The sequence below is a fragment of the Myotis yumanensis genome, unplaced genomic scaffold (assembly GCF_028538775.1).
Source record: "Myotis yumanensis isolate MYYU_CA2020_CCGP unplaced genomic scaffold, mMyoYum1.0.hap1 SCAF_5, whole genome shotgun sequence".
NCBI lineage: Eukaryota > Metazoa > Chordata > Mammalia > Chiroptera > Vespertilionidae > Myotis > Myotis yumanensis.
In genome coordinates this window covers 76,047,229-76,065,663 of record NW_027223756.1, presented here as the reverse complement: position 1 = coordinate 76,065,663, position 18,435 = coordinate 76,047,229, and the positions used below count along the sequence as shown (strand labels likewise).

The 18,435-nt window shown below is 54.9% G+C and overlaps 1 protein-coding gene across 2 annotated transcripts; it reads left to right on the top strand.

The window, feature by feature from the left end:
- The first annotated feature begins 694 nt into the window (after positions 1 to 694).
- SHC2 (SHC adaptor protein 2) lies at positions 695 to 17,398 on the top strand. 2 transcript variants are annotated; one of them, XM_070415560.1, is made up of 13 exons: positions 695 to 1,317; positions 5,128 to 5,198; positions 5,613 to 5,673; positions 5,901 to 6,020; positions 6,360 to 6,413; positions 6,543 to 6,594; positions 6,690 to 6,816; positions 7,987 to 8,149; positions 9,114 to 9,171; positions 9,657 to 9,800; positions 11,897 to 12,204; positions 14,981 to 15,114; positions 16,705 to 16,791. In XM_070415560.1, exons 1-12 carry the CDS (start codon positions 844 to 846, stop codon positions 15,107 to 15,109), a joined length of 1,761 nt encoding a protein of 586 aa, XP_070271661.1. In that variant the 5' UTR covers positions 695 to 843; the 3' UTR covers positions 15,110 to 15,114; positions 16,705 to 16,791. The 2 variants fall into 2 exon arrangements, with proteins under 2 accessions (XP_070271661.1, XP_070271660.1); XM_070415559.1 differs by lacking the exon at positions 14,981 to 15,114 and having other exon boundaries at positions 793 to 1,317; positions 16,705 to 17,398.
- Positions 17,399 to 18,435: the final 1,037 nt, after the last annotated feature.

Below are 18,435 nucleotides of genomic sequence, written 5' to 3'. Positions count from 1 at the left end.
TCCGCAGAGGCCGTCTGAGCAGCTGGGTCCTGGGGTGACCGTGACAACCCTTGAGGCCTGGGTGGGGTCTAGTTGGCTGGGGCCGGAGAGACCGGCGGCCTGGGAGGCTGAGGCCCAAGGGCTCAGTGGGGTTGTTGCCCGATAGGGCTCCCCAGAAATGCGGGAGCCTATGGCCCTCTAGCGCGCGCTCCTGGCTTACAGCCTGGGAAACAGGCTCAGCGAAAGGCTGCAGAGTGGACGCGAAGCTTCGCTCTGAGCCTCCCCCTCTGCAGACCCAGGCAACCCAACCTGGCACGGCGCTCCGAGTCCGTCTCCGCACGGCCTCCAGGCAGACCCCTTCCCTCCTGGGTCTCGGTTTCCCTATTGGAGTACCTTCCGGCTGGAGCAGTGAAAATGAAGGGGGCTGACCTTGGGGTTGGGGCTCTCTTCTCTCACCGCGCCTCCGCTCCTCTCCAGGCCTCAGTTTCCCCATCAGTCAAAAAGGGAAGAAGGGAAGTGATTTCGAAGTCTCTCCCACTTCTGTCCTAGGAACTTGGTCTATGGGTGGGGGGCAAAGTAGGGGACCCACGCCCGGGTCCTGGGTTGGAAACATCTCCCTCCCTGACAGCCAGATCGAAGTTAGCGCCTTGCACTCGGCGGGCCTCAGTTTCCCCACCCAGCCGCCCCGCCAGGCGCCTGGACGCCGAGGGCCGGGGTCCCAGGGGCGCAGCCCCCCGCGGCTGCGCGCTGGGCCGGGCGGATGACATCACCGGGCCGGGGGCGGGGAGGGAGCGGGAGGGAGAGAGAGGGCCTCCTCCGCGTCAGGCTCAGCGCCCGGTCGGGCTCGGTCCGGCGGCCGCGGCCATGACGCAGGGTCCCGGCGGGCGCGCGCCCCCCGCGCCTCCAGCGCCCCCGGAGCCCGAGGCGCCCACCACCTTCTGCGCGCTGCTGCCGCGCATGCCACAGTGGAAGTTCGCCGCTCCGGCCGGTTTCCTGGGCCGCGGCCCGGCAGCGGCGCGGGCGGCGGGGGGCGCAGGAGCTGCCGGGGGCGCCGATCCCCCGGCGGAATCCGCCGGTCCGGCTAGCGTCCCCGCGCTGGCGGCCGCGGTCCTGGGTGCCTGCGAGCCGCGCTGCGCCGCGCCCTGCCCCCTGCCGACTCTCAGCCGCTGCCGGACTGCCGGGACGCGGGGGTCGCGGGGCGCGCGCGGGACCGCTGGGGCCCCAGACGCCGCCGCCGACGAGTGGATCCGCAAAGGAAGCTTCATCCACAAGCCAGCGCACGGCTGGCTACACCCAGACGCCAGGGTCCTGGGGCCCGGGGTCTCCTACATCGTTCGGGTGAGTGCGCCGGCCGGGTCTGCGGGGGTGCCATCCTCGGACACTTCAACCTGGGGGCTGGGGCTCCCCTCCCCCACTTCTTTCTCTCGGACACCCCGGACCCTGAAGGCCAGGTGTCTCCTCTCCATCCTTCCTTCTCTCCCCACCACTCCAGGCCCCCATCTCCCGCCCGATCTCCGCTGGGCTCCCCCAGCTGGGAGGCCCTGGGGTCGGGGTTCCCACGGCATCACGTGTGGAGAGGCGGGCAGAGGCCCGCAGGTGGGTGGGGGACACGCATGCGCAGATCAAGCATTTCCCCCCACCCCCGCCCCATTCGGGTCCGGCGGGAGAGTCTGGACCAAGGGGACTAGGTGGGGGCATTCTGCTACCCAGACCCCCATTAAAAGCTCCTTTTCGGACAGCAGAATCGGAACCCGCCGCCACCTTGGCCTGAGGTAGGGGGCGCTGGGAAGGGGTATTTACAAAGGGGCGGCGCCCAGCCAGACCTCAGGATTCGACGTGTGAGACTGGGGACCTAGAATGTGGGGTAGTAGAGGAATGGGTCTTTATCCCAGCTTTTTAAATGAGCCTTTCAAACATACGGAAACGCTGGACGAATGGATCGCCTGTGCGCCTGCACCTATGACTGTTAAAATGTTACATTCTCTAGGCGCAGTTTATCTATCCCTGGTGAACCACTAGGCGTGAGCTGCCAGTGCATGACACTCTCTGTTAAATGCTTCCCCATGGTCTCCTGAGCTAGCTGTCTTCCTGCACACCCACAGTTCATCTTTCCATGTACGGAAGTTATCAGGCATCCCAGAGTGTCATTGACCATTGGGCAGAATTCACATCTCTGCTGGCCTTTTGGAACCAGCACCCTGGAAAGTGATGTTTGCATTTAGTTGTACCTTTGCTGCCTTTACCAAAGTCCCCTCCTCTGGAACAGGTTGAATAGTGTCCTTCCCACATTCATGTCCATTGAACCTGCGGATGTGGCCTCATTTAGAAATAGGGTCTTTGTAGATGTAATCAAGTTAAAATGAGGTCATCCTGGGGTGGGGTGGCTCTAATGCAATGACAGGTGTCTTTATAAGAAGAGGAAAATTTGGACAACAACACAAAAGGAATACGGCCGACGTCAGTGCGAGAAACGCCAGGGGTGTCCCAGCTTTTGGTGTTTGCTCAGGCTGTGCATTTGGGGCAGGAAGCACAGGGGCGTGCTGTATCTCCTCTGTGTTTCGAATCAGGAGGCTGGGGTGCCACTGTGGCCCAATACTCATACTGGAAACTGTGATCACTTAGTGACTGGGGAGCATGGTGTCCCCCCAAATTCATGTCCACTAGAACCTCAGAATGTGAATTTACTTGGAAATAGAGTCTTTGCATATGTTACCAGGTTGAGATGGGATCATACTCTATTAGGAACCCTAAATCTCACATGACTGGTGTCCTTATAAAAAGAGGGAAACTTGGACGTAGATATGCAGGGAGAAGTCCATGTGAAGATGGAGGCAATCACCGGACTGATGTGTCTGCAAATCAAGGATTGCTGGCCACCACCATGGGAAGCTGGAGTAGACAAGGAAAGGCCCTCTCTGGATTCTTCAATCGGAGCTCAGCCTGGTCAGCACCTCGACTTTGGACGCCTGGCTTCCAGAATTAGAGAGGATACATCCCTGTTGTTCTAAGCTGTCCAGTTAGTGGTGCTTTGTTATGTGGTCCCAGGAAACTAACACCTTGGTTAAGGTGACATTTCTCCCTGGTAAAGTTATCATTTGTTTCCTTTATCTATCTGTATATATAAAAGGCCAAGTGACCTACCGTCCGTCCGTCCGTCCGTCAGACCAACTGGTACATATGACCCGCACTGGCAATTTAAAAATAAATGTTGACTCAGCATGCGCAATGCATATACAGCTCTCACTGGTGCCAATCACAGGCGACCCCAGAATGTATCTGAAGACCAACTATTGGCACAACATACCTCTGAAGATGAAAGAAAGCGGCGGCGTCGACAGAATATGGTTTATTTATTAATCAATTTATATATTATTTTCATATACATTTTACTAATTTTCTTTCATCCCTGACACTTCTATTATAAAGGGCAAATAGCGATATTAAAATAGTTTGTTTTTTTAATTTATAATACTATATTATATATACTATTTTGACATGTAATTTTTTGCAGTAATGTAATTCTCACACGAATCTTCTAATTAATTTCCTTTTAATGTGCAGGAATCCGTGCACTGGGCCACTAGTAATTAATAAGTATCTGTGGGGATGTACTTTTTTTCCTTGGTCAGACTTTAAAATTGAGGGACAACATACATATAGCACCGTGTGTAAGCAAGTCTCAGGTGCTTGGAGCCCACACTGAGCTAGACAGCTGCCTGATGCCCTCCTCGCTGGCACTGCCCACAGCACTCCCATTATCCCAGCTTCTATCACCGTAGTTTACCTTAAAAATTGAGGTAAAATTCACATGAAAAATTTAATTATTAATCATCGTAAAGTGTACAATTCTGTGGCATTTAGTATATTCATAGGGTTATGCAACCATCACCACTATCTAGTTCCAGAACATTCCATCACCCCAATAGGAAGCCCTGTCTCCATGAACAGTCACCCCCATCATTCTCCCCTTCCAGCTCCTGGCAACCGCAGACCCACTCTCTGTCTCTGTGGATTTGCCTTTTCTGACATTTCCTGCCAATGGGATCTTGTGATGCTGCCACGCCGCTCTCCAATTGTACCCAGTTACCCTACAGCAGCCTAGAATTTGGAGGGATGGTTATGGCCATTGTCTGTTGCTCATGCCCCAACCCTTGGCAGCAGTAGAAGCTGCCTGGGAACTCTGCTGGTTGTTTCCACCTCCTCTGTCCCTCAGCATTTTCTCTTGGAGATCCTGAATTACCTTTCCATGGAAATGGTGATCTAGGCAGGACCACGCTTTTCTGTAATGGATCACAGATAGTCAGTGCTTTGGGCTTCATAGGCCAGACGGTCTCCATCCTGTATGCTTGCAGGCCCTCTGCTGGGCTCTGGGACACAAAGTGGGCAAGATGACCACCATCCTGGTCCTCCTGGGCTTGTGTTGTAGTGGAACAGAAAAAGAGATTGAACAGATAGTTTATTTATTTACTTGTTTTAAATACTAGAGGCCCGATGCACAAAATTCGTGCAAGAGTAGGCCTTCCTTCCCCCTGGCTGCTGGTACTGGCTTCCAACTGGCACCTGGGAGGGCTTCCCTCCAGCCCTGGCTTCTTCTGGAAGGACGTCCGGAATGACGTCCGGTCTAATTAGCATATTACCCTTCTATTATTATAGATATTTTTATTGATTTCAGAGAGGAAGGGAGAGGGAGAAAGAGATAGAAACATCAATGATGAGAGAATCACCTATCAGCCTCCTCCCGTACGCCCCCCCATTCTGGATCGAGGCTGCAACCCAGGCATGTGCCCTTGACTGGAATCCGCAGGCCAATGCTCTATCCACTGAGCCAAACCATCCAGGGCTGAACAGATAGTTTAATGAGCTTGGAGGAATCAACCAGATTCTGTGGAACAAATTATGTAGAGCCAGGGAGGCCGGCTCTGAGGAGGTGAGGCCGACTCTGGGGATCGGGAGGACTCAGTATGAAAATAGATGGGAGGGAACAGCAGGTGCAAAGACTCTGAGGCTGGACGTTGTCAAGGACAGAAGGAAGGACTGGAATCCGGCAGGTGCAGGAGAGGAGGCGGAGAGCTCATCTGTCAGCCCCAGCTGGGCTCCTCCGCTGGTCCTATGGGCTCCACCAGTTCACCCCGTTCTTTCTTCCCTTAGTACATGGGCTGCATCGAGGTGCTACGCTCCATGCGATCCCTGGACTTCAATACTCGCACCCAGGTCACCAGGTGAGCCTTCCAGACGGCTGTGGAAGCCGGGATGGGGTTAGGGGTCCAGGAAGCTGGTTTCATTGGCTCTGCCCTTAGCAGAGGTCATCCTCTCAATGCCTGTAGCCACACAGAAGTTGGGGTCTAAGTTCAGGGGTTGTGTTGAATCTGATACCCACAGAGAGAAGCAGCTGAGGAGGGTATCTGCCAGATGCCCAGGAACCCACCCCATGCCTCTGTCCCTCTTCTCCCCAGGTACCCCAGCACCCCTGCCTCTCTCATCCCCTCCCTCCTCTGAGCCCTCCTCATCTCAGGGTCCACTGCACCCCTTTTTTCAGCCCATTGCCCTCTGACCCACACCGTTCTCGGAGCTCCTGTTCCTCCCCAGATCCCTCTCCCCAAAGATCTCTAAGCTCCCTTCCCATCCCCCCACAGGGAGGCCATCAACCGACTCCATGAGGCTGTGCCTGGAGTCCGGGGCTCCTGGAAGAAGAAGGTTGGTGAGGGGCTTGTGGTCTCCGAGTGGGGCTGGAGGGGACATCAAGGCCACGCTTGGACCCTGCCCAGCTGGAGCCCCTCTGCAGCCCCCACCGAGAGCCTGGGCCCCCCACCTTGCAGCCCTATCCTGCCCGCTCTGTGACCCTGCGTTGCCCCTCCAAGCCCCCCACCCTACAGCCCTCTACTCCCTCAGGTCCCCCACCCTGTGGTCCTTTGCCTCCTCAGGCCCCCAACAAGGCGCTGGCCTCCATCCTGGGCAAGAGCAACCTGCGCTTCGCTGGCATGAGCATTGCCGTCAGCATCTCTACTGATGGCCTCAACCTCTCTGTGCCTGCCACACGCCAGGTGAGGGCCCTGTGGCCTGTCCTCGGCCCCAGAAGGGAGGCTCTGTGGACTCCCATGAGGTGAAGCCCGGAGGGATGGTGGGTGCAGGGCTTCATGTGACACGATCACCTGGAGGTGAGCTGAGGCCCCACCCTGGAGCCCCGGAGGGATGCAGCCGCTGCCCTCACAGAGCCCCACAGCTGTCACCACTGGGGGTGCTCCTGGCACCTAGCGTATACCTGTGTGTGTCTGTGTGCCTGTATGTGCCAGTCCCCTCCCTGTGGCCCTGGTCTAGTGCCCGCCCGAGCCTCAGGTCCCTGACCTCAGGACAGCCTGTGACCGCATGTGTCTCTCTGGCAGATCATCGCCAACCACCACATGCAGTCCATTTCCTTCGCGTCGGGTGGCGACACGGTAAGGGGCTGGGTGGGTGGCCTTGGCCTCTCTGTCCCCTGCATTGCTGGAGGTGGGCAGCCAGGAATCCTGGTCAGTGGGCCCAGGCAGGTTCAGCCGGCCCCTCTCACCCCTCCCCTCTCTCCCCAGGACATGACAGATTATGTGGCCTATGTCGCCAAGGACCCCATCAACCAGAGAGGTGAGGTCCAGTGGGTGTGGTGGTGGTGGGGGGCCCCGGTGTAGACCGAGTCAGCTGCCAGGCCACACTGATGCTGTCACAAACGACCCCCCCAGCCTGCCACATCCTGGAGTGCTGCGAGGGCCTCGCCCAGAGCGTCATCAGCACTGTGGGCCAAGCCTTCGAGCTGCGCTTCAAACAGTACCTGCACAGCCCCCCCAAGGTGGTCGTCCCCCCTGAAAGGTACCAGCCCCCACCTGCTCCTCCTGGGCTTGGGTCTACTCTGTCCCACCACCACCCCCTGTGCTCCCTGCAAGCTCATCACAGGATCCCCATTCCCTTGGCTGTAAAACCCAGGTGAAAGCAGCCCCTACTCCCTGGGCTGAGGTGAGGATTCAGGAGCCAGTCAGCGCTGCCGTCATTACTGTCATTCGTGCAGACAGGGGCAGTCAACGCTTCTGCAAAGGCCCAGACAGTCAATATTTTCAGCGTCTTGGCTGTTGTCTGTGAAAGCAGCTGTGGGGGGTAATAAAGCAATGGGTGGGCTGCGTGCCAGCAAAACGGTATTTATAAACACCCAAATCCGAATTTCATGAACGTTCACCATGCCGCCAAATATTGTCCTTTGGATGTTTTCTTAACCATTTAAACGTTGTATGGCTCCTGGGCCGACCCCTGCTCTCAGCTACTTGAATATCTATTAATTGTTAGACATTCAAATGAGCATACACTAAGGAAGAGGAATTCACAGTGCAGCGCGAGGCCTTTGCCGGGATGCTGTGGCCTCTTTGCCTTTCTTATGGGTTTGCACATCTGTCACACGTGCCTGGTGGCTTTCACCTGCCATTGCTGGGCACCTGGAGCTGCTGCTGCCTCCATGGGCGGCACAGTCCTGCTCTGCTGCCCGAACTGGAACCTGTGGTTTGTGCCTGATTGAGGGGCAGGCGGTGGTCTCCCCCATTTTGCTCTTAGGAACCGTGCTTACTTGAACGAGCGCTGGGGGGATACATTTCTGCAGGTGCCACCACAGGGCCAGACGGTGAGGGCGTTTTAAATGCCGAGGGTGTCTCACCATCACGCACAGCAGGCATCCCGGTCCTGGGTGCAAGTCTGATGTGTCCTGGCTGCCTGGCCAGGCCAGAAGCCGATAGAAAGACGGAGACCACCTTTTCTGAGGACCTGCTGTAGCTGTGCCATGTCCCACTGTATAAAAGAGGGAAGAGAAAGACAGTACCCAGCAAGCGTTTCCTGGGTGAAGGCTCAGTGGATGGGAGGTGTGATCAGAGTTCCCTTGGGCCTGGCTTTTTCCACCCCACCCCTCAGAGCTCCAGCCCCCAGGTCTTGGCGTCCCTGTTCCTTGTGCCCTGGGTACCGGGGTCCCTGCCTATGCTCCTGCTTGCTGTCTGTCTTCAGGCTGACCGGGCTGGAGGAGTCGGCCTGGGGGGATGAGGAGGACATGGAACACAATTACTACAACAGCATCCCAGGGAAGGAGCCGCCCCTGGGAGGACTGGTGGACTCCAGGCTCACCTTGACACAGCCCTGTGCCCTCGGGGCCGTCGGAGCTGTCAGCCAGGTCAGTGCCTATGGTCATGGGGGAGGGACGGGAAGCCGTCCCCATGTGCTGACTCCTTGGGCCTTGTCCCTAGCTCTTCCTTCTGTTCCTGTTCTCGATCCTAGAGGAGGGTCTCTCAGGCCCCCTACCCTTCCCTCCTTACCAGACTGCGCAGATCTGTTCTAGACCCTTCAGATGTATACACTGACATTGAGCAAATAATTATATCAGTGATTTAAGCAGGGCTGTGCTAAGGGCTTACAAGGAAGGTAACAAGATTGTACGAAAGGGAGACTGACTGGTCTGTGGTCAGGTGCACTTTCCTGAGGAAGCCGTGTTTGGGCTGGGCTCTGATGGGTGAATAGGAGTTGCCCAGGAGAGCAGTGCAGGGAAGGAGAGAATAGCATGTGCTGGGTGGCAGGAAGGTGCATGCAGACCACCTTCCGGAGGGGAGATGGCCTTATGAAGCTGTAGCAGAGGTGGGCAGTGGATGCGAAGCTGGGCCTAGTGGACACCCGGCAGTTGGAGAGCCAGGGCTTGGGGGAAGGGTTAGAGCAGCGGTTCTCAACCTGTGGGTCGTGACCCTTTGGGGGTTGAAAGACCCTTTCACAGGGGTTGCCTAAGACCATCGGAAAACACATATATAATTACATATTGTTTTTGTGATTAATTACTATGCTTGAATTATGTTCAATTTGTAACAATGAAAATGCATCCTGCATATCAGATATTTACATTACGATTCATAACAGTAGCGAAATTACAGTTATGAAGTAGCAATGAAAATAATTTTATGGTTGGGGGTCACCACATGAGGAACTGTATTAAAGGGTCGCGGCATTAGGAAGGTTGAGAACCACTGGGTTAGAGGGTGTGAGCTGCACTTCCCATCTGACTTATGTCCCTAGTGATTTAGGCAGATTGGGTGGGAATGCTGGGAGAGGGGCTTGCATATTGCAGGAGGAACCCTCACTTTCTTTTTCAGGGAGCATCTCCTCCTCGAAGAGACACCCATGGCCTGCACTGGGAGCTGGGCCCTTCAGGTAGGGTAGGGTGCCCTCGGGCCATAGGAGTGGCCCGGCCCCTCCCCCACTGGGTGCCTGGGTCCCCCTTCACCGATTCTCCTCTCTGCATCATTTCACTTTCACTTGCGAGATTGTGAGATCTGACAGCATCAGTTTTTCTTTTTTCATCGAGGTTTCTGGTTTCTTCGAAAACTGGAAAGCTCTGGCCCCCTGGGCCGCTTTCCTGCCTGGCGGAGGGGGGCAGGCTAGGTGGGTGGCTGTTCCCTCTGGCTGTCCCACCAGAGTAGGGACCTCTGGTACCCCACCGCCCCTGATTGAGTATCTTTGGGGTTTTTCGTTCTTGATGGTGCTGCTCAAATGGGCATGAGGCTTCCTTCTTAGAGTGAGATGGGTATGGGTGGGGCTCCCAGGTTGGGTCCCGCCCTGCCCTCCTCTGTGCCCTAGGGCCTCGGTGTTCCCCTGGCTCCACCAGCTGACCTCACCGTCTCTTCTATCCTCCCCAGCCCCGCCAGGGGATGGCTACGTGCAGGCAGATGCCCAGGGGCCCCGAGACTATGAGGACCACCTGTACGTCAACACGCAGGGTCTGGACGCCTCAGAGCCTCTGCAGCCCGAGGACAGCCCTAAGAAGGACCTGTTTGACATGCGTATGTGGGGACAAGCCATTCTGAGGGGGAAGGTCTTAGGGGGGAGGCACAGCCTCCTCCCCTGGGGACTTCTCCCCCTGGGACTTTCCAAGTTGATGTTGGTGGGGTGGGAAGTCTGTTTCCTACGGGACCCCCTAGTCCAGTGATGGCGAACCTATGACACGCGTGTCAGAGGTGACACACGAACTCATTTTTTTGGTTAATTTTTCTTTGTTAAATGGCATTTAAATATATAAAATAAATATCAAAAATATGTCTTTGTTTTACTATGGTTGCAAATATCAAAAAATTTCTATATGTGACACGGCACCAGAGTTAAGTTAGGGTTTTTCAAAATGCTGACACGCCGAGCTCAAAAGGTTCACCATCACTGGCCTAGTCTGATAGGGAGGTGAGCCTCCCCCTCTGTGGGGCCCCAGTCTCTTGGGGGTAACACAGCTTCCTCTTTATGGGGGTCCCCAGTCTGATGGGAGAGGCCTAGTTCATATACCTAGAAAGAGTGGCTAGTATGATGGGGAAGGCTCAGCCCCTTTTCTTTTGGGGGACTCTTCAGTCTGTTGGGGGTGCCTAGCTCCCTACCATTGGGTCTGAGGAGGGATTTGAGCTCTATCCTCATGTGACTCTATGGTCTGAGGGAGGGAGGAGGCCCCAAACCATTCTGATGGGAATCCCAGCCTGATGGGGGAGGCACTGTCTGCTTTCTGGGGGATCCCTAGTCCAATGAGGGCATCCTAATCAGGTCCTGATAGTCGATGGTAGAGCTTGTTCCTTCCTTCTGCCTGGGCCTGAGGGAGGGCTCAGTCTGATGGAGGAGGCTTGTGTTCAAAATGCCCTTCTTATCTCCCCCACAGTCCCATCCTCTCCCACAGCACTGTGGGAGGGGTGGTCCCCATGTTGGCCAGGCAGGGTGTCCCTCCTTCAGGACACCTCCCTAGTTGGCCTTCCTTGGGCACCTCCCAAGCCAGCTGGAAACTTCTTTCTTCACAATGTTTGCCACCTGACAACTGGCTATCTTATTGCAATAATGACATGTGGTGGCTCTATTGAGCACCTCCGGTGAGCCAGGCACCGGACTGAGCGCAGCCCCACTGGCTCCTCACAACAATCCTCCGAAGGGAAGGAGCTGATGTGAGCTCCTTGTGAGGCAGGCTGTCCCCTGTGGTCACCACAGGCCCACCAACCCCTGTGGAGAAAGAGGTGCTTCTTGCCAGGCTCCCATTAGCACACACAGCACACACTCAGCACACACTCAGCACACACTCAGCATAGCACACACTCAGCACACACAGCATACAGCACACACTCAGCACACACAGCATGCAGCACACACTCAGCATAGCACACACTCAGCACACACAGCATAAAGCACACACTCAGCACACACAGCATACAGCACACACTCAGCACATAGCACACACTCAGCACACACAGCATGCAGCACACACAGCATGCAGCACACACTCAGCATAGCACACACTCAGCACACACAGCATGCAGCACACACTCAGCACATAGCACACACTCAGCACACACAGCATACAGCACACACTCAGCACATAGCACACACTCAGCACACACAGCATGCAGCACACACAGCATGCAGCACACACTCAGCATAGCACACACTCAGCACACACAGCATGCAGCACACACTCAGCACATAGCACACACTCAGCACACACAGCATACAGCACACACTCAGCACATAGCACACACTCAGCACACACAGCATAAAGCACACACTCAGCACACACAGCATGCAGCACACTCAGCATAGCACACACTCAGCACACACAGCACAGCACACACTCAGCACATAGCACACACTCAGCACACACAGCACAGCACACACTGCACACACACACAGCGCACACTGAGTACACAGCACGCAGACCAGCACACGCTTGGCCCGCACACAGTGCATAGCCGATGACCCACTGTGGTGGGCTCAGTGCAGGTGTGATGCACAGTAGGTGCTCCATCAATGTTACCCGGGTGGGTCCCGAGGGTGGATCCTTCCTCCTGTCCAGCCCCCTTCCTTCCCAGCAGGAGGCAGCTGCCCACCCCCTGCCTCCCGCACCCGTCCTTGCCCGCAGGACCCTTCGAGGATGCGCTGAAGCTGCACGAGTGCTCCGTGGCCGCGGGCGCAGCAGCCTCCCTTCCCTTGGAGGACCAGTGGCCCAGCCCCCCCACCCGCAGGGCCCCCATCGCCCCCACAGAGGAGCAGCTGCGGCAGGAGCCTTGGTACCACGGCCAGATGAGCCGTCGGGCGGCGGAGAAACTGCTGCGAGCCGACGGGGACTTCCTCGTGCGCGACAGCGTCACCAACCCCGGGCAGTACGTGCTCACAGGCATGCACGCGGGGCAGCCCAAGCACCTGCTTCTTGTGGACCCCGAGGGCGTGGTAAGGTGGACGTGCGGCCGGAACCCGGCTGGGTGTGGGCCGAGGGGTGGGGCGAGGCCGGTGCTGGAGGCTGAGCCGGGTTTGCGACGCTCCGGGGGCGGGTGGGGGCGTGGCCGGGCGGCGTCTGGGAGCCGGGCCAGGCTTCTGGCTGGGATGCAGGGCCAGGCGCCGGAGGGCTGGCTAGTAGCGGGTGGGGGTGTGGGATGTGGGGGTGTGTGGGATGTGGGTGTGTGGGATTGGAGGGTGGGAGGTGCCCATCTCCTTAGCACCCTTTAGGTTTAATGAAGTATTTTTTCGGATTACAAATCCTTTATGTTCACAGATTCTGTTCTGTTTACCAGGTACTTTAGAATTACAAACTATTTTCCAGTTTAAGAATTTTTGGATTTTCAGAGTATTTCTTAGTCTATAAGGCGTTATGGGGTTACACAATCTTTTCCAATTTCAAGGCCTTTCAGGGTTTACAAAATATATCTCAACAATTGTAAGATGCACTTTTTTCATGTTCTATTATCACTAGTGCCTCTTACAAATAGTGATGTCTTTGATCAATACGAAATGTTCAGTTCCTAGTGTGTTTTAGGGTTCCAGAGCAGGTTGCAGTTTACAAGGATCTTCAGATCTGAGGTTACTGAGTGCTTCAGCCCTCTGATGCACACTTTTCTTTCCTCTCATTTTGACGTCTCTGAGGTCTGAATTATTTTTATTTTGAGGTCTGAATTATTTAAAAAATTTTCCCCTTTTTAGATAATAAATTTGTGTTTTAAAAAAATATTTTTATTGATTTTTTAAGAGAGAGAAAGGGGGGAGAGAGAAACATCAATCAGCTGCCTCTGCATGCACTCCCGACTGGGATGGAGCCCCCAAACTGGGCATGTGCCCTGACCGGGAATTGAACCTGGGATCTTTCAGTCAACTGAGCACACTGGCCAGGGCCTGAATTTTTTTTTTTCCCCATCAGTTGCATCTTTGAACACATTATTATTTCATTTTTCATGTTCCCCTTCCACCGCCATGGCTCATGAAATGGTGATGCATCTAACAGCTGCGTTGAGTCAATGAGATTTGGTCTTCTACAGTTCCTACAGCATTTCAGTTGTTACAAAACATGTTCCAGCCTGGCCAGTGTGGCTCTGTTGGTTTGAGCATCATCCCATGCACCCAAGGGTCGCTGGTTCGATTCCTGGTCAGGGCACATACCTGGGTTTCAGGTGCAATCCCAGGTTGGGGTGCATGTAGGAGGCAATGGATTGATGTTTCTCTCTCTCTCCCTCTCCCTTCCTCTCTCTCTCAAATCAACAAAAACAAATAAAAAGAACATGCTCCGATTTACAAGCAGTTCTAAGATTTGTGAAATGTTTTCCAGCATCCCAGGGCCTTGGGCTTTACAAGTTATTTCTCAGTTGGTAGGTGCTTGGAGAAGCTAAAAGCCGTAGAGTTTACCAACTGCTCTTACCAGTCCAGAAGAATCCTCAGAACCGCCCTCAGTCTGCATACACTCCTTGTCTGTTTGTACAGGGCAGACTCAGGTGGAAGGTGGTTGTGTGGCCAGAAATGTGCATTTAAGCCTGCTGTCCAGGCCAGTGGTTGCCAACCTTTCGGATCTTACGGATCACCAGCGGTCTGCGGACCACCGGTTGGCGACCACTGGTCCAGGTGACATGTGCTCAGTGAGCCCAGCATTACCCATGCAAGGTCTGGCAAGCAGGGGGCCGGAGGGTCTCTGTGCTGTATCCAACCTAGCATGCAGCGATGCTAAGATTTTCTCATTCTAAGACACAGATGGTTGTAGGATTTGGTGATTCTGATTTTCAGATCCGTGTCTCTGAGATTCCAGGGGTATTCATTTCTGAGGGCTGCCCTACCGAATGACCACAAACTGGGTGTCTGAAAGTGACGGAGATTTCTTCTCTCTCAGCTCTGGAGACTAGAAGTCTGAAATCAGGGTGTTGGCAGGGCTGGTTCCTTTTGAGGCTCTGAGGGAGGATCTGTCCCATGCCCCTCTCCCCGCTTCTCATGGTCGCCCGCAGTCCTTGCTAGTCCCTGGCTTGTTGACACATCATTTGGATCGCTGCCCCCATCTTCTCATATGTTTTTCTTGTGTCTCTGTGTCCAAGTTGTTCTCTTCTTTTTATTTATTTTTGGTTAATCCTTACCCGAGGATACTTTTCCCAATGATTTTTAGAGAGAGGGAGGGAGGGAAGGGGAGAGAGAGAGAGAGAGAGAGAGAGACTGTTGTGAGAGAGACACATTGATTAGTTGCCTCCCACACACACCCCAACAGGGGCTGAGGATTGAACCTGCAACCCAGATATGTGCCCTTGACTGGGAATCGAACCTGCGACCCTTCAGTGCACAGGCCGATGCTCTAACCACTAAGCTGCCAAACAGGCTATGATCTTCCTTTAAGGACACAAGTTACTGGATTTGGGGACTCCTAGGTAACCCAACATGAGCTCATCTCAAGACCCTTCACTTAATCACATTTGCAAAGATGCTTTTTCCAAATACATTCTCATTCATAGGTTCCAGGAGTCAGGGCGTGGACATATCATTCTGGGGCCACTATTCAACCCGCTAGGAAGTGTGGTTCCAGAACCATAATTAGTGCTGGAATCCTGAGGCCAACTCTGTAAATCTTGGATCTAGTGATTCTCACACCTGAGTGCATCAGAGCCACGGGGAGGCTTGGAAAATGCAGGTTCCAGTTCAGCAGGTCGGGCTTGCCCCAGCTTGCTCTCTGGCGGTGCTGATGCTGAGACCGCTGTCCCCACAGGTTCGGACGAAGGATGTGCTGTTTGAGAGCATCAGCCACCTGATTGACTATCACCTGCAGAATGGGCAGCCCATTGTGGCTGCTGAGAGCGAGCTGCACCTGCGAGGTGTGGTCAAGCGGGAGCCCTGAGCCAGGTGTGTATTTGGCCCTGCTGGCTTCTGGCCATCACCCATCCATCACGCTTCTTCTCATTTTAAAAACCGAGAAAGAATTCACATGCCACACAGTTTACCCATTACAGTGGCTACCTCAGTAGTTTTTAGTATCTTCACAGAGTTGTGCAACGTCCCCCTGTCTATTTCCAGAACATTCCATCACCCCGCAAAGAAGCCCTGTCCCCCTTAGTAGTCACTCCCCACCCCCTCCCCCAGCCCCTGACAAATACTAACCCACTTCCTGTCCCTGTGGATGGGCCTGTTTTGGACATTTCACATAAATGGGAATCACACTATGTGGCTTTGTTTATCTGGCTTCTCTCATTGAGCCTCATGTCTTCAAGGTTCATCCACGTTGTAGAGAGTCAGTACTTACCTCCTTTCCATGATGAATATTGCAGTGTGTGGGTGGGCCATGCTGTATTTATCCACTCGTCATCGGCCATGGTGAACATGTGTGTACAGGTGTTTGTATGCCTGTGTCTTCATTGCCCTTGGGTGGGTCTATACCTAAGAGTGGGATGGCTGAGTTGTTATGGTGACTGTTTAATTGGTGATAAAGATCTCCAGGAGGAGGCAGCATTTGGCCACCCTGGAAGAGGGGACCAGTGTGGCCTGGGTCCTGCGGGCTAGAGTGCCAGGGGGGTGGTGAGATGAGAAGGTGCATCCTTGGCCTTTCGATTTTGGTGCTGGGGAGCCACAGGAAGCCTTGAGTGGGGGAAGGGCCAGGCAGATATAGGACCTCTCTGGTGAGAGAGGAGGGCTCTGGGGTGAACTCAGGGCTGGGCCAGGCAGGAGAGGACATGGCTGAGCTGGGGTGCGAGGGGTAGAGTGACATGAGCTGCATTTGTGGAGGAGGGAGAGACAGGGCCTGGGGATCCCAGGATCTGGGAGCTGGAGCTGGGCTCAGGGAGGGAGGGAGGGACCGAAGGGGAAGGAAGCTGCTGAATTTCCCCCAAGGGCTGAGCAAGAGGAGCTTCTGGGCCAGGTTGGGCTGCTCTCCTATCCCCATGACAAAGGTCTCCTTCCTGCCTCCTCCCCACTCATTGCCGGTCTCCTCCCTGCCCCCAGACAGGCCTGGCTGCTGGCAGAGTTGGGGTTCCCAGTCTGGGGAAGGGCTTCAGGAGTCGGGGGTGGGCCTGTGGAATGCCTGAAGTGATCTGCAGTGCTCTGGGGCATGTGCGAGGGTATGGCCTGATTGCCTTCTGTCCCCGAAGTTGTTTGTGGCCTGAGAAATGACGCCGATGGCAATTATCATAGTTGCTAATGCAGCCGTTGCTGTGTCTAAGGACTGTGCTCGACTCCCCACTCTCCCACGAGGTTCTGAGGCAGGCACTGTTATCAGCGTTCTCATTCTGCAGAAGAAACAGCACCGAGATTAAGACTCTCCCCTGGGGCACACGGCCAGAAAATGGAGGAGCTGGGACTTGAACCCGGGCCCCTGGGCCTGAGCCTCCTTGCTGTGTCACTTTACTGCCGTGTAACCAAGGTTTGGAGTCCCTAACACGTGAACCCAGGTCTCTGGTTGTTGTCTCCGCTGACCCTTGACTTCTCCGCTTTCTCCTTCAGGTGATGGTTCCCACCTCGGGCTCCTCTCCCTGCTCCCCAGATGTCCCTGTTGTGGCCTTACAGCCTTTCTCTGGACCCTGGTCAGGCTGAACCGCTGCAGTCTCTCCTTCTCCACGTGGGCCTTGAATCTCTCTTCTCCAGCCCACTCTTCGCTGGGCCAGGTCAACCATGCCAGGAGATGGGGGCCCAAGACCCCCCTCTCTCTCACCGAGCCCCCTACCTCCTCTCTTCTGCCTGGAGTGAGGGTGTACATACCAAAGACAGAACCGTTTCTCGCCTTTAACGAAAATATATAAAAGAAATCCCTGTGTCCTGGTGAGGTCCTGGTTGGGTAGGGAGACACAGCCTCTTTTCCTGGCTTGACTTCACCTCATCACCCTGGGAGGGGAAGGTTCCCAGGCCCCTGGCCTAGAGCTGGAGTCCTCTTCTGGCCCAACTCAGTGTTTTCACCTGAAAAATGGGTGCACAGTTTTTGAGGGAGAATTGAGGTGCTTTGGGTCCTCAGACCAGGACACACGCTGATGTTGAAGTGGGGAGCAGTCTTGGGGGTATTGACCTGCACTGGACATTTCGAATCTGTTTGTAATTAAACTTGGGAATGACCACGAGGAGCGTGAGCCCACTGCACATTAAGGGGCCCTCTTGGTTGGGGGCTGCAGTCAGTCTCCCCAGTGGAAAGCCAGGTGGCACCAGATTTGGCCTCCTGGGGGCTGGAGGAGGTGGGGGGGGGGGGCTGAGGGCCTGTTAGGGGGAGTAAGAGGGTGGTCCACTCTCCTAGAATCCCCCAACATTTCTCAAATACCTCTATTTTTAGAGATAAGAATACCCCAATTTCTCTATTAAATGCACCCTAATTTATCTTTGGAAACACCTATTTTATCTCCCCACTGCTACAAACCTCTCTCTTGAGATATCCCAATATATCTGACAAAAAGCTCCTTGTTTTCCTCGAGTTGCTCCTATCTTGCCCCTGAACTCGGCCTGATCCCTTGGGGGTCCCAACTTCTTTCCTCCCCGTTTTCTTGAGAAGCAGCCATACCCTCAAAGCCCCTACTTCTTCCTGATGCCCACTTCCTCCTCCAGCACCGAATTCTACCTTCCAGCACTTCCTGCACATGGATTCTGAGACGCTCCCTCCCAGAGACCACACTCTCCCGGGACCCTCCTCTAACTCCGCCCCCAAACATGGAGGCATCTCTCCCAAAGGTGTCCCCAGCCCTCTCCACATCCCACCAGGGCCACATCCCTGCCCAGGGTTCGGGTCTGCAGACCTGGGGGGCCCAGTAAGGGTGTGGGGAGTTAAAGCCACTCTGCTCTGCCCCTAAGTAGGGGTGAAACCATCCAAAGGTAGAGCCAGAAGGGGACTCTGATGTCATGTCTCTTACTTCAGTGACATGGAGACTGAGAGCCACCAGTCCGTCCATTGGTCCATTTGTCCATCCATCCACCCACCCATCCATCCATCTGTCCATCCACCCACCTACTCATCCATCTATTATTCATTCATTCATCAGTCCGTCCATCCACACCCCCTCCTCCTGCATCCTAAGAGCCTTTAATTGTCTGCACTGAGCTTCTCTTATCTGCCAGAAGCTCTGGTGGCTTAGGGGGATGCAACAGTGACCAAGGCGGACCTGTCCTTGTGGAATTAGCAGTCAAATGACATCAATCAGCAAATCACCACAGAGTGTCTAGTGCCAGCTGTGGAGTGGACACAGCGGAGGCAAAGCT